We start from the raw sequence: 23,886 nt of genomic DNA, 5'->3' as shown, positions 1-23,886 counted from the left end.
ATAATAGAAGACATCTGCAGAACATTACTATGTACTAAATAAAAGATTCTTTGGGTTTAAAGTAGCTGCTTCCTGGGTCCCAACCCAGAGAGACAAAAAGGGAAATCAGCTCTGTACTCAGATGGGTTCCTTTTTCCTTTAAGAGTGAATTGAGGCATCAAACCTAAATATAAAAGCTAAAACCATACAACTCTTAGAAGAAAACACAGGGGCAAACCTTCATGACTTTGAATTTGGCAGTGGTTTCTTACATATGACACCAAAAGCACAGGTGGCAAAATAAAAAATAAATTGGACTTCATTAAAATTAACTTTTGGGGATGTGGGGAGGGAAGGATTGGGAGTTTGGGATTAACAGATGCAAACTTGTATATACAGGATGGATAAACAACAAGGTCCTATTCTATAGCACAGTGAACTATATTCAATAACCTGTGATAAACCATAATGCAAAAGAATATGAAAAAGAATATATATATATGTATAACTGAGTCACTTTGCTGGACAGCAGAAATTAACACAACATTGTAAATCAAATATACTTCAATAAAATTTTAAAAATAAATTTAAAAAATAAAACTAAAAAAAATAATTAACTTTTGTACATTAAAGGACTTAGCAAGAAATTCAAAAAGCCCACAGAATGGGAGAAAATATTTGCAAATCACATATTTGATAAGGACCCAGTATGTAAAATATATAAAGAACTCTTACAGCTCAAGGACAGAAAGACAAACAACCCAATTTAAAAATGGGCAAAGGACTTGACATTTTTCCAAAGATATGCAAATCACCAACAAGCACATGAAAAGATGGTCAACATCATCAGTCATCAGGGGAATCTAAATAAAAACCATAATGAGATACCACTTCCCACCCACTAGGACGCCCATAGTTGTTGGTTTTTTTTTTTTTGCAGTACGCGGGCCTCTCACTGTTGTGGCCTCTCCCGTTGCAGAGCACAGGCTCCAGACGTGCAGGCTCAGCGGCCATGGCTCACGGGCCCAGCCACTCCGCGGCAAGTGGGATCTTCCCGGACCGGGGCACGAACCCGCGTCCCCTGCATCAGCAGGCGGACTCTCAACCACTGCGCCACCAGCGAAGCCCCACCTATAGTTTTTTTAAAAAAGGAAAATAACAAGTGTTGGTGATGATATGGAGAAATTTGAACACTTGTGAATTGCTGGTGAGAATGTGAAATGATTCAGCCGCTGTGGAAACAGTTTGGTGATTCCTCAAAGAACTAAACAGAGAATTACCAAATGGCCCAGCAATTCCATTCCTAGGTAAATACCCAAAAGAATTGAAAACAAATATATGCACATATATGTTCACAGAAGCACAATTCACAATAGTCAAAAGGTGGGAACAACCCAAATGTCCATCAATGGATGAATGGATAAAGAAACTATGGTCCATCCATTCAAAGGACGATCATTTGGCCATAAAAAGGAATGAAGTGCTGATACATGTTACAATGTGGATGAACTTTGAAACCATGCTAAATGAAAGAAGTTAGGCACAAAAGGTCATATATTGTATGATTCTATTCATATGAAATCCCTAGAAGAGGTAAAACTATAAAGACAAAGAGCAGATTGGTGATTGCCAAGGGCTGGGGGAGAAACTGTTTCATGGGTTGTAGGTTTCCTTTTGAGCTGATGAAAATGTTTTGCAACTAGATAGAGGTGGTAGGCAGTCGCATGACATTGTGAATATACTAAATGTCACTGAGTTATTCACTTAAAATGGTTAATTTTATGTTACTTTTTTATCAATTAAAAAAATAGTGAATTAGGGACCTGGGGGTGGAGATGGGGTGATGGCAGATGCCAGGAAGCAAGTCCCCCAGGCAGTTTCTCCCTCCAGACCCAGAGGCCATCTCCAAGCTTGAGAAGGGCACAAAGGACTCTTAGAATCCATCCATCCCATTTTATAGATGGGAAAGACAAGCCCAGAGAGGACAGGGACTTGCTCAAGGCCATGAAATGCATGGAAAACCACGCAAGAATTAGAGGTAAGGCTTTAGAACTCAAAGCTGCCACCACACCAAGGTGCCATGGTGGGCTGGAGGGGGCCCACAGCCATCATCAAGGGAGGGAAGTCCAAGTTCGTATTTCTGTCCTGAGTTTGTGAACGGGACAAAGTCATCAACCAATTGTTATCCAGGCTCATCCATGCCCAAGGCTTCGGATGAGCCCACCCAGGGCCTTACTCCTTGATCATCAGCCCCCTCCACGGTGCAGTTACAGCTTTAAGAGGAAAACTCATTAGCCAGCTGTTCTATTTCTGCCCAGAGCCTGCATCCCTGGGCTGAGGTCATCAGTTTCCCCACGAGGGCAATGGGAGGAAAGCAAATGTCCTAGAATCAAGGCATTCACTGATCCCCCCTAAGGGACCCGGGAGTGTTCAGTCAAGCCCTGGAAGGTGAGGCCAGCTGAGCCACTGGAGACCTGGGAGGTTCTTTTCTTTTTTAAGTTTTGCTGGCTCAGACCTGTTGGGCAGGTATAAAAGGGAATGGCCAGCCTCTGCTGGGCACCCAGTCTCTTCCAGTGTGGTCTCAGGTAGGTACCATAGAGGATGCTGGGGGAGATGGGAAATGGGGAGGGGGTGCTGTGGAGAAGCCTCCAGAGGAAAAGAGATGTAATGATGAGAGATTTGCAAAGCGGACTAGGGGGCGGGCATTTCTTGAGGGGCTGCAGAGTGGGCACATCATTCAGTGCTCCAAGGGATCTGGATCTACGGGGCAGGAGAGAGCTGCCTCGTTCCACGGAGAGACAGGATTTGAACCCAGATCAACCCCATTCACTGCACCACCCACCTCCCCCCAGGGGATTGAAGGGATGCTAGAGTCACGCTGGGTTCAATCCCCACCACCCCCTTCCCACACTCTGTAATGCATCTCTCCCCCCTGAGGACCCTTTTAGCTTTTGCATTCCACAAGCTGAATTTTTTCTGTTTTCTGGTTCATGATTTTGAAAAATGGGTCTTGGTTATCAAAGATGCCTGGAAAAGCAGTTGTCTGGGGGCGGGGGTAGGGGGCAGGAGTGGTTTGGATACAGGGGGCCCTGGAAGGTGGGGTCACAATTGAGCAGGGAGCTGGTGGCCACTGAGAGGGGTGGGACCTAGTGTCAGTGGCCTGCACAGCCCTCAGGCAGTGCCTGGTCCCAGGGGTCTGTGCCCCAGGCCACCAGGCCAGGGCAACAGCCATCACACCTTAGCCTGTGGTTCAGGCAAAACCACCATTAAAAAAAAGAAAAAAAAGCAAGCAGCCTAATTGGAATAAACAAAGGAGAATTTCTGGCCCTTCCTCCCCCACTAGGACAATTAAAAAGGAACCCAGCGTTGAGACAGGAGCAGTTGTTCTGTTTTAATGACAAGCCTAATGCATTTTTAAAAATCTGACCTTGCTGATACTCACATTTTCTTTTCATGTGGATTTTGGTCTCATGTCCCTGGTGACTTCCATCTATGTCAAACAGAACCACAAAAATGAGACCACAAAAAGGCAATGTTTTGGTGTCATCAGGGACAACAAATGGCAAGAGGAAGTCTATGTCACGCAGTCATATCTTCCAGAAAGGGGGTGGGGGACAACGAGACCACTGAGCTGCCCATGGTGACTTGTGGCAGAGCTGAGTGAGAGCCTGGTCCCCTGGATGCTGGACAAATACTGTCCAAAGCTACCAGCAGAAACGAAGGACTCCCAGCCCCGTGCTCCCCAGAGACGGGACTCAGGAGGGATCAGGCAGGGTTCCTACCCTGGGCTGGGGGGTCTCCAGTGGTAAAACAATTGCATCGTGATGTTCACTACCCCTAACTGAAATGTATCATTTCCTCCCCTTTTTAACACAGTCGTATTAGCAATACCTGTGACTGTCAGCAACAGAAGTCACCGATATTTTCATATCATATTACAATTGTTGTAGAGAGGTCAAAAGATTGTTAATTCTCACAGTTGCTTCAAAACTAAAGTGGTTATTAGACCTGCCGTTAGGAAGCACACCTAGTGCTGTATCATGCATGTTTAATATTGTGTTAATTACATTTCAATGTCATTTGTTTCCTTGGTGATCATATACAGTTTATTACCTGAATTTAAAATTTTGTCCAGTGAGACCACAGACATCACCAGATGGACAAAAAGGTCAGTGGCCCATGAAGGCACAGGACCCCTACCCCCCATCCCCCCCATACCCCTTCTCTCATTCTTATTTTCTGCAAAATGGACCAGCTTTGGGGGTGGGGAACCCAGGCTCCAATCAGAACTCTAAGCTGGACCCCACAGCGAGATGAGAAGAGGAGAAAGTGTCTGGCTTTGCCTCCATCGCTTGCCTGTCCTGGCTCAGCCTCTTTTGGAAACACCAGGACCCCTGGCAGGAAACGCTGGAGCTCCCCAGAGGATACCTTGGTATAGGTCTAGGTCTAGGTCTAGGTCTAGGTCTAGGTCGTGAGACGCTCCATCCCCAGCTGGGTTACTTAAAGGTGGAGGCTGTACCCTTGGCTTGAGAACAGCACTGCTGACAATGGGGCTCAGAACCACAACCTCCCCAAACCTCCAAGAAGTTTCTTCACCCCCAAGAAGTTTCTTCACCCCCAAGACAAACTGCGACGCCCCTGACTTCTCTCTTTGCTACTGAAAGTCCCCAGTCCTCCTCCTTCCTAGTTTGTCTGCATTTGGAAAGCAAGAGGTCCAGCCTTGACCCCAGGCTGGCCTCATCTTAAGAGAGGTAACCATTGAACCGGGGGCAATTATTCTGTACCAGGGACTCGCTTAGCATCTGGTAAAGCCTGTGGACCTCTGCTCAGATTAGAGTTTTTAAATGCATAAAATAAACTACGTAGGGTCACAAAGGAAACCAATGGTATTAAAATCCAGTTATCAAAATATTACAAAATCAGTTTGTGATATAGCAATTAAAAGTGTACTTTTTTGTTAGTAGATTTAAATAACAACTTCTAACCGAGGGTCTCATAAGACCATCACTTCAAAGTTGAGACGCGGGTAAGTCATATTTGGAGATGCCTGCTACAATGAAAGGAGAATAGCTGTGATTTCTGTTGGAGACAAGCCACAGCAGTGCTGGTACTACGGTGGCTTGTGGCCTCTGCTCAGACCTTAAGGGAAAGTGAAAACCAAGTGGTAATCCTTTTCTCGTCCCAGTTCATGGTTAAAAGTGCATGCTTTAACCTCTCTTGGCCTTCGTCTTCTCCTCCATAAAATGGACTCCCTGATCTCTACCTCACAGCCTTAGTGTGACGGGCATATGGGAGCACAGATGCAGAAGTGTTTTGTGGTGGCTAGGGGTACACAACTCTGAGGAGTTATCAGCTTCTTTCTTATTCTTGGTTACTAAGATCTAATAGCAGCAAGACATTCAAAGTGACATGAGAGAAGCAGCCCCATGTCTCTCCCAGGCATTTGCCCCAGGCCATACAACAGTCTTGGCAAACTATCCTCTCTTTCCCCTCCAGCACCCAGGGAAGTCCTGGTTCCCGCCCGTGGTTCCTTCTTGCTCCTCCCTCAGCCCAGCCACAATGCCCAGTGCATCCAGAGGCGAATGCGGGGATGATGTGGACCCAATGCCCTTCCTGACACCTTCCGAAAAGGAGAGAATGGAAGCCATGAGCAAGCCCTATGACATCAAGAGGTCTTGCTGGGTCAAGGATGAGAAGGAGGGCTTCATTTCTGGGGAGATCCAGTCCGAACAGGGCGACCAGGTCACCGTGAAGACGATCACCAACCAGGTGGGAGGGGAATCATCCCCAGGATGAAATTGAGCTTTAGGAGCGGTGGACACCCGGGCTCAAGAGGCAAGGTGGCAAAAAGAGCAGCTGCCTCTGAGTCCCCTGTGCTGGGTTCAAGTTCAGACTCAATGACACTCAAGCTGTGGGGCCCTAAGCAGGACACTTTCCCTCTCTGAGCTTTGGCTCTCTTACAACAGAGAGTCCAACATGATAGGACATGAAAGTACTTTGTATGCTCTAAAACAGTGCATGTGTGAGACAGATTATCAGGAGAGTTACTTATCTTTAAAGCCCCAAATTATCTTATCTTTAATTCCCCTTTCATGGGGAATCTATCTTCTAAGAATGAGAAGGAACATCCCACCCATCAGGAGTGGCGCTATGTGCCCGTGATGGCATGAGGAATGTGAGACAGGGCCCCGGGACACCCTGGCCAACCTGAGTGAGCTCTCCAGCGTCATGAGCTACAGGTGGTGGCACCAAGCCCTTTGCTGCATGGAGGTGGTGTGCTGGGGCTGGCTTGCCCTGGCTTGTAAGGATCTAACGCTAAACATTCGGGGGCTTTGCAACTGGTTGTTAAACCTTTGGCGGCCTGATGTCAGCCGTGGTGGAATTGACAAATGGTACAAATCAGGGATTTTTTTTTTTTCCCATGCAGCTGGTTTACTAGCACACCACTCTCTGCTGGTCCACAGTGTTCAGCTACAAGGCGTGACTTGAGAGAGTGGATAGAAATTTTGGTTCATGAAACCCCTCCCCTGGGGCAGACTCCTAGGGAGGCGCTAGACCTTTTGCTTAACCCTTTCAATAACTTGATATAGTAGGATGTATGGACCCTATTTTGCAGAGGATCAAAGAGATTTTAGGTAATTTGCCTACAGTCACAAAGACAGGAAGTGATGAACTCAGATTCAAAGCTTGCTGTACCTGGCTCCAATGCCCATGACCCCTCTACTGCACCACCTCATCTTCCATGGTTGGGCTGCATCCGGGGAGTGTGAAGTCAACCCTTGGTTAATTTCACAAATAAGAGAACAGAGACATTCCATGATCAGAACTTGCAACTGTCTAAGCTTTACTGCGTGCCTCCCCTCCCTTTGAGGGGAGTGGCCACAGAAAGATGAGGCTATAGCTGTGGTAAAGTGGGTTTGAACATGAAAGTGAAGCTTAACTCTCAGGAGAAACATCCTTTTCAGAAAGGCAGGGCACTGCAGTGTTGCCAGGAATGATGCATGATGAGAGTGGAGCCCCAGAGGCCCCAGTTTGGGTGCAATTTAAGGACAACACAACTTCTGTGAGCATCTGCGGTAGACAGGCCATCCAGCCGGGTTTGGGACAGAAAAGACCAGCTCGTCTGGCTCCTGCAATAAAGGCACAGGCTTCCATTTCTCTGCTGGGGCTGTAAGAGAAGAGTTTGCCTGTGGCGAGGACCAGAGATCAGCAACTACCAGAAATGGACTCTGAATGAAACCTAGCCTGACTTACTAGGGGTGTGGTGACCATTACTGGGTGGATTTTCCAGAACTGTCAAGATTTCAAATTATCTGCCTGTTGGACTCATAAATTATTAAAAGTCCCAGAAATCCCAGTAGGTGTTTAAGCCTCACACCTCAGGCTTCAGGCAGCTGAAAGATATTTGTTTTCTGGAACACATGTCTTGAGCTTCGGACCCAGACACTGCCATTTAAGAGCTGGCATGAGTTTTCATTTACAGAGGAAAAATTGGGGTGCAGAGAGGGGATGGGATTTGCCTGCTTGTGCACAGGAGCTCCAGACTCTTAATGCTATATTATTTTCACCTTAAAACATCTACTGCTCATTATTGTTGTCTTTTTTTTTTTGGTCTTGTTTGCTTGCTTGCTTGCTTTCAATTTTATACTTCAAGGTGGTTTGGGGGGAGCAGGGGAGTGTCTTTTTATTTTTAATGGGAAAGTTCATTGCTATTTAGAAACCACTACTAATTCTCAAGGCAGAGAGCCAAGAGTCACATCTCTGCAAAGGGTCCCTGGGATCAGTGAGCAAGTTCTGATCAGCTACCAGAATGGACTTGGCTGGAAGAGAAACACAGGTTGGAGGTGCTCTGAATGTAGGGGAGGAACTTCAAGGTCTTTTTACTTGATGCCACTTAATTTCATATAGTCCTCCCAGCAACCAGCCAAGGAAGCCACTGTCATCCCTACTTCAGAGGGGAGGCAGTTAGGGCTCATATGGCCTTGGAAGTTCTTCCCCATCCCAAGTCAATGAGACATAGCTGGACCAGGAGGTGGACTCACTGATTCCAGCTTTTTGCAGGACACCAGAGAGTGGGTAGTACCCTGTGCCCGATGCCACTGTGGCTGTGACAGTACTATGTCTTAATGCATGTGCTGCTGTGTCTTGACCCCCCAGACGCTCACCATGAAGAAGGATGATATCCAGCAGATGAACCCACCCAAATTCTACCAAGCCAGCGACATGGCCAACATGACCTTCCTGAACGAGGCCAGCGTCCTGGACAACCTACGTCAACGCTACGTCAGCATGAGGATCTATGTGAGTGCCAGGGCTGGGCGTGGGGAGGAAGGGGAGGCTGCAGATCTCCTGCCCCTCTCCTGATGGGGAGGGGGCAGCTACTCTACCCTTCCCAGCAACCCATACACATTATGTCTGGGACAAGGGCAGAGTGACCACGCTTTTGACGTGTTAGAATTTCCACCCCCAAGGCTTTGGCATCTCAGTGATGGTACGATCCCCATGGGCAGCTGACACACCCTTTGCTGAGGCTGTCATCCAGAAGTCTTCCTCCTGACCCCACCCCTGCAAACTCTCCAATCAAAACATCATTTTCCCCCTAGTGACTTCATGTGGCCTCAGTAGAGGTCCTTCCCTGTCTGTCCATCCACCCTCCGTCCATCCATTCATCTCTCCTTTCCTTCCTTCCTCCATCCCTCCTTTCTCCTTTCCTTCTAGCCAATTCCATCCAACCATTCATTCATTCAACGAACACTGAGCCCTGGGCTAGGATAAGCAAAGCGGGTTACCATCAGTCTCCCTGACCATCTTGGAAATCCTAAGACTTCCCGAAGGTGCTGGTGGCTAAACTCAAAATGGGATATAAGGAAGTTTTGGTGTTTGCCTCTCTAGATGTCTTTACTAAAAAGGAAAGAGGCTATCCGGTAGGACTAGGTGAGCTGGGGTCTGACTTCAAGGTTAGAGGCCGCTGCGGATTTCCTCTTCTGGGTTTTGGTGACAGCCAAGAGGACTGCCACATGCTTCCCCCTCTTGTCCTCCTCAATACTACTTTAGTTCCAGATTCAGACCCTCAGCAGCACCATAGCCCCATGCAGTGCTGAAGGACTGCACTGGAGGCCTGGAGGCTAGTGGGGCGTCACTGAACCTCAGCCTGGGAAGAGCCACATCTGCCCCTGGCTGAGCCTGGAGCTTTGGCTGAGAATGTCCGTGTGGGCTCAATGGCCAAGCTCAGGGCTGGTGCTTACTCAGGGCCCCCGTGCAGCTGAGCCCTTGCTCCTGTGGGTGGCCACATCATGTCTTTGGGCTAAGGGGCTGCAGGCTCTGTGGAGTGTGACCTGAGGGACCAGGGCAGGAGTCTCCTCTTAAATCCAAACACCTCAGTGGAACCACTGATTGAAAAACTGGGGCAGGCAGGACAGCTCCAAGGTCCCGACTGCTGCTCTCTCGTGTCCTTCCTGCAAGGGTGGCGGGGGACCTCTCTTTTACATTCTGACCCAAACAGGGACAGAACTAGCTTCTGGTCCACTATCTGCCCCACCCCACCCAGCAGACAGGGCTGGAGGGAAAGAGTGACTCAGTCCCAGGATGAGACACAGTGCATCATCCTCTCAAGTCTTTATGTGGGTTCTCTTCTTCTTCTCTTTGCTCCCCTTTCTTTGGCTCACTTTCTATTTAATAAGGTTCCTTTTAAAAACGCAATATATTGCAGCTCTGCTAAGGAGAAACTGGGGGCGGGTATCCCCACTTGGACCAAAATGGAAAGTTTTAAAGTTTACGTGAAAAGAGGGGGCACCAGAGGTCAATGTGAGTGTCCAGCAGGAGAAGTTTGGGACCCATGGATTTGGCCATTTCCTGCCCTCAAATAATTTCTTTCACTACCTCATTGGTTTCTCTGATTTTTAAAAACTGGGATGATTTCCTTTAAAAATTGCCATGGGGTGAAAAGAGAAGGTGGTGTCTCTTCTTAAGAGTAGATCAAACCCAGTTGTCCACCAGTTGGATTGTGTCCACATAGTAAGGACTCCATGAACTCTCATGGAGAATCTCCCCCATATAGTAAGTGGAAAAAGCAAGATATAAAACAGTATCATATATCACTTATATGTGGAACCTAAAATACGACACAAATGAACATACCTATGGAACAGAAACAGATTCACAAACAGAACAGACTTGTGGTTGCCAAGGGGGAGAGGGGGAGGGGAGGGAAGGATTGGGAGTTTGGGATGAGCAGATGCAAATTAATATACATAGGATGGATAAACAACAAGGTCCTACTGTATAGCACAGGGAACTATATTCAATATCCTGTGGTAAACCATAATGGAAAAGAATATGGAAAAGAATATATATATATATATGTATGTATAACTGAATCACTTTGCTGTACAGCATAAATTAACACAACATTGTAAATTAACTATACTTCAAAAAACTTTTTAATTAGAAAAATAAATCAGCATCATAGAATACTATTGCTTGTTTTAAAAACAAGGTGAGGGGATACGAACGTGTCTCTGGATTTGTTTGTATATGTGCATCAAAAACCGTGGAAAGGGGTATTAGAAACCAACACAGAGCTTCCCTGTGGCAGGAGGGGGCGGTCACTGAGCAGCTGGGGGACTTTTTGCTGCGTATTTATCCATACAAATGACTATATTATGGACTCAGTTAATTAAGCCAAAAGAAAATGAAAGAGGTATATATTAAAGAGAAGGCTGGTTTTGTTTACTGAATAAAGACTCAGACATAGATTTTGCCCCCAGGGAGAACATCACTGTACTTCTCTAGGTTGACAGGATGATCCAGCCAGGATGCTCTGTGATGGGCCAGGATACGGAGGGAAGAGGGCATCAGGAGGGAGGGCCAGCTAACCATCTTCCCTCTCTCCCACCAGACCTACTCAGGCTTGTTCTGCGTGACAGTCAACCCCTACCGGTGGCTGCCCATCTACGGGGCCCGCGTGGCCAACATGTACAGAGGCAAGAAGCGTACGGAGATGCCGCCCCACCTCTTCTCCATTTCAGACGTCGCCTACCACGACATGCTCATGGGTGCGTGCAATGGGGTCCGCTGGGGCTGTCATGGCAGGGCAAGAAAAGTCCCTTTGCCATTGGGGCTCCAGGTGTCTTAGACCCATGTGCTACCCAATCCCAACCCTGACCCCTCATCACCCGTTGAAGATTTTTTAAATATTGCTCGGTGAATGCACTTGCTAAGTACCTGCCCTACCTCACACCCCATCTCATTTAAGCATCACAAAAACATGGGATGCCAAGCTAAATAACGTCCAGAACTCAAGTCAACCCTTAACCATTCCCTGTGCAATCTTCACCATACAGTACAACGTGATTTTTATTACTATTTCTCTTTATGTTGCTTACGACTAGGCAGCTTCATGGGACGGTGCTTATAGAAACAGAGTGGCTGGTAAATTTTTGGCCCCTTCTGCAAGGATGTGGGCTGCAGAGGCAGGCGTGTAGTCTCAGACCCCATGGGATCCTAGTCTTCAGTGTCTGTGGGCCACTGCAGCCATTCTCCAAGCCGGGTGGGATGCAGGGAGATGCAGACGGTGTGGTTAGGGTGATGCCAAATGTCGAGTTTCTAAGTGTTTTCTAATGACATCGTCCTGTTGACGGTTCCCTCCCTACAGAGCGTGAAAATCAGTCTATGCTAATCACGTAAGTGTCCCTCCTGCCTCTCAGTCTATAGACAAATAATTAGGTTTGTGTCTTACACATGTCATTAAGCCTTCTTAGAATTAATTGGCGGGACTTTGTATGGAAATCTGCAGGCAGAGAGCGAGTGGGCTTAGCGGGGACGACTAAGGCTGCATCTGCTAAAGCGAGTGTGGCGGGGGTGGGGGCCTCCATGTCCCCAAGTCCCCTTCTGCTCTACCCTGTCTGTCCCTGATGGGTAAGATGTGATGATGCCCAGCCCATACCTTTCATCGTGTTGCTTCCCTGCGGGCAATCTCCTCTTTGTCCTTCACTCATCTGCTCTCGTTTTCCACCTGCAGTGGAGAATCTGGTGCAGGCAAGACTGAGAACACGAAGAAGGTCATCCAGTACTTTGCCAACATCGGAGGAACTGGCAAACAGTCCTCGGATGGGAAGGTAGGGCCGACTGGGCACAGCTGCTCTCTGGGTTAGGGCCGCTTTACAGATGAGGAGACGAAGGCTTAGAGGGAAGCAACTTGGGTGGGGACTCATAGGGAGAAGATGGCTGCAGTCCCAGATCTGACCCACTGGATGGACTCTGATACCCCAGGCCACATCTGCCCCCAGAAGTGTCAATGCTAGAGCTCCTTGTGCTTAGCGGGGTAGAAAGGGGAATGCCAGCTCCTGGTTAAGCTGCTTCTGCAGGCCCTGGCAGCCCCAGAGCACAGGGAGCACTAGCTGGGACAGCAGCAGCTGTAAAAAGCTGACAAAAGGGGTTTCCCTGGTGGCGCAGTGGTTGCGAGTTCGCCTGCCAATGCAGGGGACACGGGTTCGTGCCCTGGTCCGGGAGGATCCCACATGCCGCGGAGCGGCTGGGCCCATGAGCCACGGCCGCTGAGCCTGCGCGTCCAGAGCCTGTGATCCACAACGGGAGAGGCCCTCATACCGCAAAAAAAAAAAAAAAAAAAAAAAAGCTGACAAAGAGGAAAGGAAGACTTCGGTGGAAGACCAGGGATGCCCAAGGAAGGGTTTTCAGGTTCACATAGGAATCTCTCCACCAAGAGCAAAAGGAAGAAATAGCAGCTAAGAGTCAAAGCCTCTCATCTGGCAGGGGCCCTCCAATGTCAGGGTCTGCAGGGAGACAGTCCTTACTTAGGCGGTGGCCCTCCTCCCAGGTCTCCTCTAGTCCCGCTCTCCCTGCCTCCCCAAGGCTGTGCCCCTCCTGGGTTCCTGGCACATATACAACTGTCATGTGAAAGCCCTGGGTCCCCAGGCAGCAGCCGACAGGCCACCCCACCTTGTGTTTCTCTCTGGCTCAGGGGTCCCTGGAGGATCAAATCATCCAGGCAAACCCTGTTCTGGAGGCATTTGGGAACGCCAAGACCACCAGAAACAACAACTCCTCCCGTTTCGTAAGTGTGACAGCGGCAGTGGTGGCCCTGGGGGTGGCAGGACAGGATTATCACCCCATTCCAAGGAAGGAAATCAGGGCTGATTGAAACTCACCAATGGGATGAGTCAAGTCATGGCATCTCCTTCCCAGAGATTTTTATCCGTCCGGGTCTATATCAACCAGAGTCCAGTTCAGTATTGAAATCCAGGTGCTTGAATGCAGAGATGTGGGTACACAGTGATGGAGGGGCTGAGAAATTAAAACAGGAGAGCCAGAGATTTGCAGTGGCTGGAAGCTGACAACGTCCCGCTCCCGACCAGGGGGACCATGGCTGGCAGGATGTAGGAGAGGCGCTGTCCCCGGGGCCCTGGTGGATTCTGAAGATGGTCTGGTGGGAGCTGGGGTCATAGAAGGAGCTCTGTAGTGCCCTGCCTTTCCCTGCTGAACTCCCATCTCCAGCTGGGGCCTCTCACTGCCTGGGGAAACAGGGCTGGGCAGGGAGGAGGTGGGGGCAGGTGAGTAGAGGTGAGGGCAAAAGGTGATGGAGATACAGAGAGTCCTATTTCCAGGAGAGTTTGTCCTTGGTTCTGCCAAAGGTCAGGGAGAGGGATGTGGTGTCTCTCCATAAGGAGACGTGGTACAGCGCCCCCTATATGTGGCTGGTCAAATTCCCACCACTCCTGCCTCAAAGCCGAATTCCAAAGGGCCCCAGCCCCTCCTGTGGGGCACTCGTCTGCCCCACAAGGTCCCAAAGCCGCAGGCTACCCCCAGACCCTAGATTTAGCTCCAACACCCTCCTTCTCTGCCCATCTGAGTGCGAAACCCACAACTCCACATACAGCCGCCTCTGGCCCAGTTACCTTCCTGCAGTGCCCTTAGAATTCGGGGGGCGGGGCGGCCAAACCCGGGTCGCAGGTTGGTCTAGAGCTCCCTCACGACCCTCCCCTCTCCTCCCTGCTCAGGGAAAGTTCATCCGGATCCACTTCGGAACTACAGGCAAGCTGGCCGGAGCTGACATCGAGAGCTGTGAGTCAGGCTGCTTTTGGAGGGTTCTTGGGGCTGGGACCAGCTACACAATGCGTGGGGTACAGCACACAATGAAAGCGCGGGGCTCCTTGTTCAAAAAGTGTTAAGAATTTCAAAACAGCAGCAGAGGGACTCAGTGTGGGGTCCTTCTGAACACAGTCTGCCACACCCAGGAGGCCGGCCCTGCCCCCCGGGTTCCCCCCCATCAGGAGCCAGCCCCCCCGCCCAGGCCGTGGGTCTGGGGCAGAAGAAGAGTGGACCCATGACTGGCCATGGCACTGGGCTTTATGGGGAGGGGAGCCCTGCTTTTCATGGAGCCCTGAACTCCAGGAGAATGGGCTGGACTCATGGGCATGTCTTATTCTTTTCCAGATCTCTTAGAGAAATCTCGTGTCATCTCACAGCAAGCAGCTGAGAGGGGCTACCACATTTTCTACCAGATTCTCTCTAACAAGAAGCCTGAGCTTGTCGGTAAAGATCTTTATGTCTGTCTGACTGTCCCTTAACTCGCTTTTCCTCTGTTTTCAATAACGAAAGAATTCCCGTGTATGGAGGGTTTGGTGTCATACCTGCAGTTCTACATGAATCCCTTTAGTTTAGAGTTACGTGAAGAGGTTATAGGGAAGTTTCTCAAAGTTCTACTCACATCCATCTTCATAACAGACTATGAGGCTTCACACTATTGTTGGCCCATTTCACAGATGGGGCCTTGAGATGCCTGCAACTCATGGCTGAGACATGGACCTGGGATATAGGGCTTTAGACCCCCCACGTCTTGCTCGGACAGCAGCAGAGATGTCAGCCCAGGACGACTGCATGTAACAGGCTCCCCTCTGAGTGGACGTAGCCCACTGAGTACACAGCTTGGAAAGCACACTGCACTCACCCCCTCAGCTTGATGCCCTTGTGCAAGCAACAACCTGTTCAACTGTCCATGGCAGACCTGCTCAGGATCTAAGGTCCAGAGAGGGATGAAGACTCAATCTTCCACATATACACTTCCTAACCTAGCCAGAGACTAAGGCATTGGGTATCATCCCCCACCCATTTCTTGCATCCATGTCTCTTCCAAGAGTGAAAAAACAAACATAGACCAAGAGGGGCACGTATTTGAAGAAAAATAGAAGTGAGCATATTTCTTTGTAAAAGTGACAACATCCCATGCATATTATATGCAAGTGATTATTATTGCCTGCTGCAATTGTCCTGTTACCTTCTGCCTTTGAGTGCGACCTGCTCTTTACAGGACAGAGAAAGGAGAAAGATATGCACTCGTTTATTCCAAAAATATCTACTGGTTGCCTACTAGGTGCCAGGTACTGGGCCAAGTGACAAAGGGCACAACCAAGTTCCAGAGACCCTCTTGCCACTCTAAAGTTCTTCATATGCCCTGTTCAAGTCCCTCCATGACTCTGGGTGATCCCAGAGGGCAGGGACCACGTTGTATTCAGCCCTGTAACCCCCATGATGACACCACCATGCCTCGCACGTGGGAGGCATGTAGAGATATGGGTTAAAAATGAAGAAGAAGAAAACCACGTGTCACCAAGCTGCTAACCTGCTTTCCTGCTCTTGGCAGAGAGTCTTCTGCTGGTCCCCAACCCTAAGGAGTACTTCTGGGTGAGCCAGGGTGTCACCACCGTGGATAACATGGACGACGGGGAGGAGCTGCAGGTCACAGACGTGAGTACTCAGCATGGCTGGGGAAAGACAGGGAAACTTTGGGGCCCTGCAGGCACTGCCACCAGTACTGGGTGGGTCGGGGATCGGGGGGGGGGACACTCAGAGCCACCAGGCAGCAGCCTGGATTCTCCCATGGAGATTTCTGGGGTTTGCAGCTGGCATTTTTCCCAAGGCTGTCGTAGCAAGCAGTTTCTCTTTGCAGAGTTGAACTGGAATGTGATAGGGACTTAAGGGGGCCAACTACTCCAAGTGACTTTTCCTCCTCCCCAGCCCAGCTAGATGTGGCCCTCTAGTCCCACCAGTTCCCACGGCACCTTCTCTCTCCTTCTTTGTGACATGGAGCACCTGAGAATTCTGTTAGGGATATTGTGTACTCTCTCCTCCCTGACAGCCGAATTGATTCCTGATGCACCTTTGCCTTCCCCTTCTCCTGGTACCTAGCTAGGAGCCTAAACAGTAATAATGATGGGAAGAATAACACTACTTCCTGGTTATTATTATGTGTCAAGCACAGGACTAAACATTTACACATCACTTTGGTTTATCCTAATGATCACCTACCACCACCCATTTTGCAGAAGACTAAACTGAGGCCAGAGAGGTTAAATAAATAAAACGACTATCTCATGGAGCATCTGGTCTGGACTCCTTGGAGGAAAACAGTCCTCTCTCTCTCTGGTCAGGGTGTGTCTGACCTCCAGAGTCCACAGCGTGCCGCAGCAGCCCATAGGTGCCACCCCATGGTGGCCTCCACTCTGTGGAACAGGGAGCCAGGAGTCTCTTGGCTTTCTTCTCCCTGTGGCCTTGCAGGTAGCCTTTGGCGTGCTGGGCTTCAGCTCCGAGGAGAAGATCGGCGTGTATAAGCTGACTGGGGGCATCATGCACTTTGGCAACATGAAGTTCAAGCAGAAGCCCAGAGAGGAGCAGGCTGAAGTGGACACCACGGAGGGTAGGTGTGGGGCGGGGGCCATGCAGGGAGGAAGCAGCCGGCAGGGGTAGGGGCTCGGGGCTCTCTAGGGCTTCCTGCACATTTCAGAGACACGCTGTAAACCGAGAATGTTCCTTTGATATCCAGACATCAAGATCCTTGGGAAGGCATGACAGAGTCGGAGACATAATTTTGGCTTCTATATTGCTTTGCCCCTTCACCTTGAGCAAGCGTGGAAACCGTATCAGACCTCTGTTTTCTTTTTTTTTTCCCTCATTCTTAAATTGTTTTAATTGAAGTATAGTTGATGTATAATATTATATAAGTGACAGGTGTACAATATAGTGCTTCACAATTTTTACAGGTTATACTCCATTTATAGTTATTATAAGATATTGGCTATACTCCCTGTGTTGTACAATATACCCTTGTAGCTTATTTTATACCTAATAGTTTGTACCTCTTACTCCCCTAGCCCCTTTCCCCTCCCCCGCTTCCCTCTCTCCACTGGTAGCCACCAGTTTGTTCTCTATATCTGTGAGTCTGCTTCTTTTTGGTGATATTCACTAGTTTGTTGTATTTTTTAGATTCCACATATAAGTGATATCATACAGTACGTGTCCTTATCTGTCTGACTTATTGTACCTACCATAATGATCACCAAGTCCAGCCATGTTGCTGCAGATGCCAAAATTTTGTTCTTTTTATGGCTGCAGAGTATCCCACGGTATATCTACGGCACAGCTTCAGACCTCTGTTTTCTTGTTGGCAACATGGGGGTCTCCTCCCCCTCCCCCCAACCCCTTCTCTAAACACGATAGACAGTGCTGGAGTTCTCTGGGGCAGGGCACCATCTTTGTTTCACTCAACTGCTTCTTCCATCCCTACTCAGTGGCCGACAAAGTCGCCCATCTCATGGGTCTCAATTCTGGGGAGCTCCAGAAGGGCATCACCAGGCCCCGGGTCAAAGTAGGCAACGAGTTTGTGCAGAAGGGCCAGAACATGGAACAGTGCCAGAACTCCATCGGGGCCCTGGGCAAGGCCATCTATGACAAGATGTTCAAGTGGCTGGTGGTCAGGATCAACAAGACCTTGGACACCAAGATGCAAAGGCAGTTCTTCATCGGGGTGCTGGACATTGCCGGCTTCGAGATCTTTGAGGTGTGTCTGGCCTCGCATTCTGTCTCTGCTTTGGGGTGGCCACCCTCCTTTGATAAGTGACTTTTCACCGAAGTTCTCTTGTTTCCTCGGACCTGGGGCCTGCCGATCTCAGTCTGCTCCTGGCTCTCTGGCTTCTGGCTTTCGGAAAGTTCCATCTTCATTTGTACGGTGCCAAGTCACAAAGAACAGGGAGAACATAACAGGTAGAATGAGCGCCGTGCTGGCTGGATCCAGCCTGTACTGGCTCACCAGAACTGACTGGTGAATTTTCAAGAACTCTGTGACCAGTTGCCATCCTGTTGACACATGTCCGAGGTGTATTTACACCATGGAGATCAGCCCACACTACAAATCAGGCTTTTTTTTTGAGAGAGAGAGAGCTGATTTATCAGCACACTACTGGTGGCTCCCACCTCTTGCCCACAAAAATGAGGCTCAGGTCTCATCATAAGATGAGTGCCATGGGTCAGGAAGATTTTACCTTTGTAATTGGAGGCAGCATGATTAGGAGTCGGGAGACCTAGTTCTGGACTCGGGTTGGCCACCAACTAGTTGTGTGGCCTTCGGACAGTGGCCCTCTCTGAGCCTCAGTTGTCTCAACTCTAAAATGAGCAGTCTGGAAGAGATGACCTCTAAGGTCCATTTCAGCTCCACTGTCCTATTATTCTAAGATTTCTACTAGCCACAGATGGGTTAAAAAAAAATAGTTTAGCCCAATTTCTCTCAGGCTCTAAAAGGCTAATGTGGCTGCTGTCTATAGTAGAATCATTTAATTCCATAGGTGGAAAGAACCTTAGAGAGAGTTTCCAAACCACGCCGCCTGGACTTCTGGGCAGCCGCTGATGGCCAGCAGGGTGAGGCCAGGGAGTGAGGATGACACCTGTGTCAACAGCAGGGCAGGTGCAATAGACAAATGGGGCTGGAATCCCAGCTCCTCCACTTCCAAGCTGTGTGCCTCTGTGTCCCCATCTTTGATGAGGACACTCATCATTCTTGCCTTGTAAGGGTTTTGAGCAGATGCAGCTTAGCCAGGGTCTGACACACGTACTTGCTCCATGCAGGTTGCTCTGTGATGACAATGGCACCTCTCCTTTGACCTGTTTTTCATACGAGGCTTCAGCAGGGGGTTTCATTCAGAGAAAGCAGTCTCTGGTTTAAAAAAAATAAAAAGGCTTATAAACCCCTCAAACAGCTTCATCCTCCAGATGAGGATGAGAAAAACCAGAGAGAGAGAGAACTGTCTAAAGGCACACAGGAGGTCAGAGCAATAAAGCATCTCAAATGATCCATCTCTAGAAATAAACTGATGTTCATTAACCACACGGGGCCAGAGTCTGAGTTTTGGGTGCTGGCAGCAGCATTGGGTGGCCCGGGTTCTGTGCCTTTGCAGGGGAGGGTAGCTGAGAAGGGCTTCTTGCAGGGCCAATGGGAGCACTGACCGGGTGGTGAGTGCATCCGGGGAAATGCCAGACACTGGTCGGCCCTCAGCAAGCTTTAGCTCTGCTTGTGGATCACCTTTCAATCTGGGGAGAGGCTGTGTCTGCGTCCGGGTTAATGCGCCTCTTTCTGTCTTCCTGCCACAGTTCAACAGCTTCGAACAGCTGTGCATTAATTTCACCAACGAGAAGTTGCAGCAGTTCTTCAACCACCACATGTTCGTGCTGGAGCAGGAGGAGTATAAGAAGGAGGGCATCGACTGGGTCTTCATCGACTTTGGCCTTGACCTGCAGGCCTGCATCGACCTCCTGGAAAAGGTACCACACTTCTCAAAGGAGGGGCTTGGAGAGAGGTCGGGACCCTGGGGCACATCTCAGGAAGGGATTTCACTGGGGCCTGTGGTTTCGGGGGAGTCAGCAACATGGCAGATGACCTCAGTTTATCTGACCTCAAGCTTCCTCTCTGCAGAATGGGTACAACAGTCACTGCAATGGCTACTGTTAGTTCGGCTGTTTTATGCCTTCACTCATTGGATCATCACAAGCTACCAATGGTGGGGAGGAATTTATTATAACCATTTCACAGAATTTATTATAAACATTTCACATTGAGGCACAGAAAAAGGAAGTCACCTATCCAAGGTCATCCATCCTATGAGTGGCAGAGTTGGGTTTTAACCAAGGCCATCTAATAGCCTCCCCTGTAATCACACCATAGGGAATGTTTTAACAAATGGCCTCATTCAGGAATATATAGGATTAGAAAATGCAAATTATTATATATATAATGGATAAACAACAAGGTCCTACTGTATAACACAGAGAACTATCTTCAATATCTTGTGATAAACCATAATGGAAAAGAATATGAAAAAGAATGTATATATATATATATGTATAACTGAATCACTTTGCTGTACAGCAGAAATCAACACAAAATTGTAAATCAACTACACTTCAATGAAATAAATCTTTTACAAAAATTTAAAAGAAAAGAAAAAATAATATATACTGTTTGATTAAATGCAGAAAAGGGATAGAAAAAGGACATTAACAAGACAGATGACAAAATTTGAACAAAGTCCGCACAGACTTCGATTTCTTAGTTTGATTTCGTAGTTTTCATCATTATGTACAGAGGTTATGGTAACATTTGGAGAAGTTGGATGAAGGATATACAGAAATGCTTTGCACCATTTTTGCAAGCCTGAAATTATTTCAAAGTAAAAAGTTAAAAAATAAAGAAAGAACATACCTTGTCTCCGAGGTTCACCCTCAGGCCCGTCATAGAGAAGCTATCATCCAGGCAGCCAGGGGTCTTCGATAGGGACCAGCCTTACCTCCCTGGAAAAGTCTCCAAAACAGGCAGTGGATTGCCTGTCCCGCAATACCTACAAATACCTGCCCGTCCAGCTGTCACAGAGCCTGAAACGCCCTCATGCTGGAGCTTTGGGATCAAGCGTTGCTTTCTTCCAGGAGTCTGCTTTAGAAGAGAAGACGGGTGTCATTGATGATGTCACCATTTTTCTGAGAGCCAAGCCTGCCTGGCACCACTATTTGGGTGGGATTAGCATTTGGGGAGCTATGTAGCCCCCTCAGAGACGTCAGTCTTCCCTTCTCTTGGACCTGATGAATTCTAGCCTCTTTCAAGTCTAAAAGGTCGTGGCATTCGAAGGCCATGGAAGACTAGACCATTCCCAGAGGTCACTGCCCAGAGTTCTGCAACCTGGCCGGCCATGTGGGGTCTGGGGCACCCCTCCCACCAGCCCCAGGCCAGCACCAGAGTCACCCCATTGGCCCCCTCCAATGCCATCCACTCCTCTTCCCTTCTAGCCCATGGGCATCTTCTCCATCTTGGAGGAACAGTGTGTCTTCCCCAAGGCCACCGACGCCACATTCAAGGCAGCCCTGTACGACAACCACCTGGGCAAGTCCAGCAACTTCCTCAAGCCCAAGGGGAGCAAGGGCAAGGGGCCCGAGGCCCACTTCGAGCTTGTCCACTATGCAGGCACCGTGAGTACCTCCTCGGCACCCTCTGTGTCCACCTGCCTGTTGCCTCCATCTCCCACAAATGTAGGTCTGTCCTGCCACACCCTCGCTGAGGCCTCCTCCCTCCCCCTAATGCAGCCACCATCGAACAGGGTGATCAGTTGATCGAAAAGACCTCTGGCTTGTACTTCCTCCTCACTTCTCCCTCTGGGAGTTCCAAAGCAATCTAGCCAAGGATGCCCAGCAGTTCATGCCCTCAGACCCGCCAGGGCCATGCCATTGTCTATGGCCCTTCGTTTGACGGCTGAACTTCGATCTTGGTCAGAAATGGCGATGTTTGCAGGGAATTCCCTGGCGGTCCAGGGGTTAGGACTCCGTGCTTCTACTGCAGGGTGCACGGGTTCAACCCCTGGTTGGGGGACCTAAGATCCCACAAGCCACGCAGCAAGGCCAAAAAAAAAAACCAGACAAAACTTGCAAAAAGAAGGAAAAAAAGTCCATGAGTCCATCAATTATTCCCCAGTTGACTCATTCATCCCTCTGACAGCACGTGGCCACCAAACTAACAAGGTGACATTTACGGAGTGGCTTTTTCACTCATGACAAACCTAGTCCTTGGGGAAGAGGGAAATTAAATGCAGCCAGGACTCAGGTTTATTTGAATAATTGATGGGGGAAACAATCAGTGTTGCCATCAATGCCAACGCCTCCTGTTACCAAGGAGTTTGTTGAGCCTCTCTGGGTTTTGCTGCGGGGAAATGGCAGGCTTAGGACAGAGCTGTCAGGAAAGCTGCTGTTGGACTGGGCATCGGGGCTTTTATGATCTCAACAACCATGATAATGCCAACTATTGGCCAAATGGACTGTGCCGCTACCCAGAGCAAACGGGCTTGGGGCCGAATTGCAGTGTTCCACCCCACCCTCCACGATGAAATGAGAAGGGCTTGGTGTTTGTAGCAATGGGACATCCAAAGTCAAATGGGGCCTATGCACTTCCAAGAAGGCTCTAAGATGAGGCCCAGAGGTTATGAATGTCATACACCACTCAGGAGAAGGAAAGCCCAAAGGTTTTGTCTTCTCATCTGCGTCCCTAGGCTCTCCGTGCTCAACGGAAGGATCTGAAAGGCACCTTCCTCTTTGCCTCTCCAGCTGGGGCTACATGGCAAAATGGGAACCAGAAATTAGTGGATGTCCAATTACTTGGACACAGGAAGCCCCTAGTTTGGATGGATGGAGCCCAACTCCCACCAAGCAATGGCGGGGGGATGTGTGCTTCTCAGCAAGGAGAGAACAGATGCCCTTGTAGGGAGTTCTTCATGTTGTTTGGGATGCCACTGGTCAAGGTCAATCACTGAGCTAGGAATAAGGTCAGCCAACCTGGGTAGAAGAAGACCCAGGGGTCAGGGAGGCTCAGTGTGGTCAGCAAAGCAAGACATATAAAAGAAGGTCACACCTGGCAAAGAGTAGCTGGGGAGTCCTGGTGTGTGGGTAAGCTCAGAGACAGGGTGCCCTAGACAGGCAAACTGCAAATGCCCAAGAGATGGGGGTTCATGGACATCCCGGGACTCCAGGCAAGTCATCAGGACAGGAACTGAAGTCCCAGGAGATGGGGCTGAAGGTTGGTCCTGGGAATCCAGAGTAGACAAAGATGTAGGTTGAGGTTCTGGCTGTGGGACCTGAAAGGTGGAACCTGGGCCTGAAATGTAACCACTGGCATTTGCCCCCTTCCAGGTGGGTTACAACATCACGGGCTGGCTGGAGAAGAACAAAGACCCCCTGAATGAAACAGTGGTGGGCTTGTTCCAGAAATCAAACCTGGGGCTCCTAGCCCTTCTCTTCAAAGAAGAGGAGGCTCCAAGTATGGCTGACCCTTCGTGTGTCCAGTCTCTCTGTGCCAATACCCTTTAGCGGCCAGAAGTAGAAAAAAAAGAAAACAAAAACTCTCATATTTGACTCTTGTTGAATGAATGAATGAATGAACGAACGAATGAATGAATGAATGACAAGTTGCATGAGATCGGCTATGGATGCTACTGCAATAAAGAGGTACAGATGCATCCTGGGAGCTTCCTCCATCAACCGAATTGATCACTGGGCCCATATCACGTCTAGGTGGAGCGATATTGCTTTGGAAAAGTTGATGCCCAAAAGCTCTGTGCTTATTTTCTGCTCCCTGCTCTCCTGTCTGAGCTAAATGTCAAGCTCAGTTGTGCCTCCTACCCAGTAGAGGTCATGTGACCCCTAGGGGAACACCCAACAGGGCCGCCACTTAGAGGGACAAGAACTGCAAATCTCCTTGGGCTCAGAGATGTGTGCACCACCAGCATGCAATTCCTCCAGATCGTGTGGGTTCTTCCTCCTCCCCAGGCAATGGCAGCCGTGTGTTGCCTTGGGCCAGCCCTAAATCACAAAGGCCTACAGACCCTCCAGGAAGCACAGCACGCCTTGTGACTGTTATGCCACAGTCAGCCCGTTCACCCTCTCCCTGGTAGATCTCGTTTTCCTGGTGTGGGGGTCCCACCTCATCTAGTCCCCAGACAAGTCTTTTCAAAACCAGAGAACGCACGTCCTTGACACAGAGCACTGAATGGGGCTGCCTGCCCCTGTGCTGGGTACTGATGTGAAACATGC

At 49.2% G+C, this 23,886-nt stretch overlaps 1 protein-coding gene across 1 annotated transcript in view; it reads left to right on the top strand.

Annotated features, from left to right (window-relative positions):
* Window positions 1–5,538: 5,538 nt before the first annotated feature.
* The window catches only part of MYH16 (myosin heavy chain 16), a gene marked incomplete at both ends in the record, with an annotated part of 52,506 nt that continues 34,158 nt past the window's right edge, over window positions 5,539–23,886 (top strand). Inside the window, 14 exons of the mRNA XM_079945493.1 lie at window positions 5,539–5,748; window positions 8,137–8,280; window positions 10,877–11,033; window positions 11,633–11,660; window positions 11,999–12,095; window positions 12,959–13,051; window positions 13,995–14,058; window positions 14,431–14,529; window positions 15,638–15,741; window positions 16,552–16,690; window positions 17,562–17,830; window positions 19,414–19,584; window positions 21,100–21,279; window positions 22,987–23,113. Coding sequence (XP_079801619.1) covers window positions 5,539–5,748; window positions 8,137–8,280; window positions 10,877–11,033; window positions 11,633–11,660; window positions 11,999–12,095; window positions 12,959–13,051; window positions 13,995–14,058; window positions 14,431–14,529; window positions 15,638–15,741; window positions 16,552–16,690; window positions 17,562–17,830; window positions 19,414–19,584; window positions 21,100–21,279; window positions 22,987–23,113 — 1,882 coding nt within the window. The remainder of the gene's footprint in view (window positions 5,749–8,136; window positions 8,281–10,876; window positions 11,034–11,632; window positions 11,661–11,998; window positions 12,096–12,958; window positions 13,052–13,994; window positions 14,059–14,430; window positions 14,530–15,637; window positions 15,742–16,551; window positions 16,691–17,561; window positions 17,831–19,413; window positions 19,585–21,099; window positions 21,280–22,986; window positions 23,114–23,886) is intronic.

This window comes from Stenella coeruleoalba (genome assembly GCF_951394435.1).
Source record: "Stenella coeruleoalba genome assembly, chromosome: 15".
Lineage (NCBI taxonomy): Eukaryota > Metazoa > Chordata > Mammalia > Artiodactyla > Delphinidae > Stenella > Stenella coeruleoalba.
Note: the sequence above shows the minus strand (reverse complement) of the source record. Positions and strands in the feature narration are given on the sequence as shown.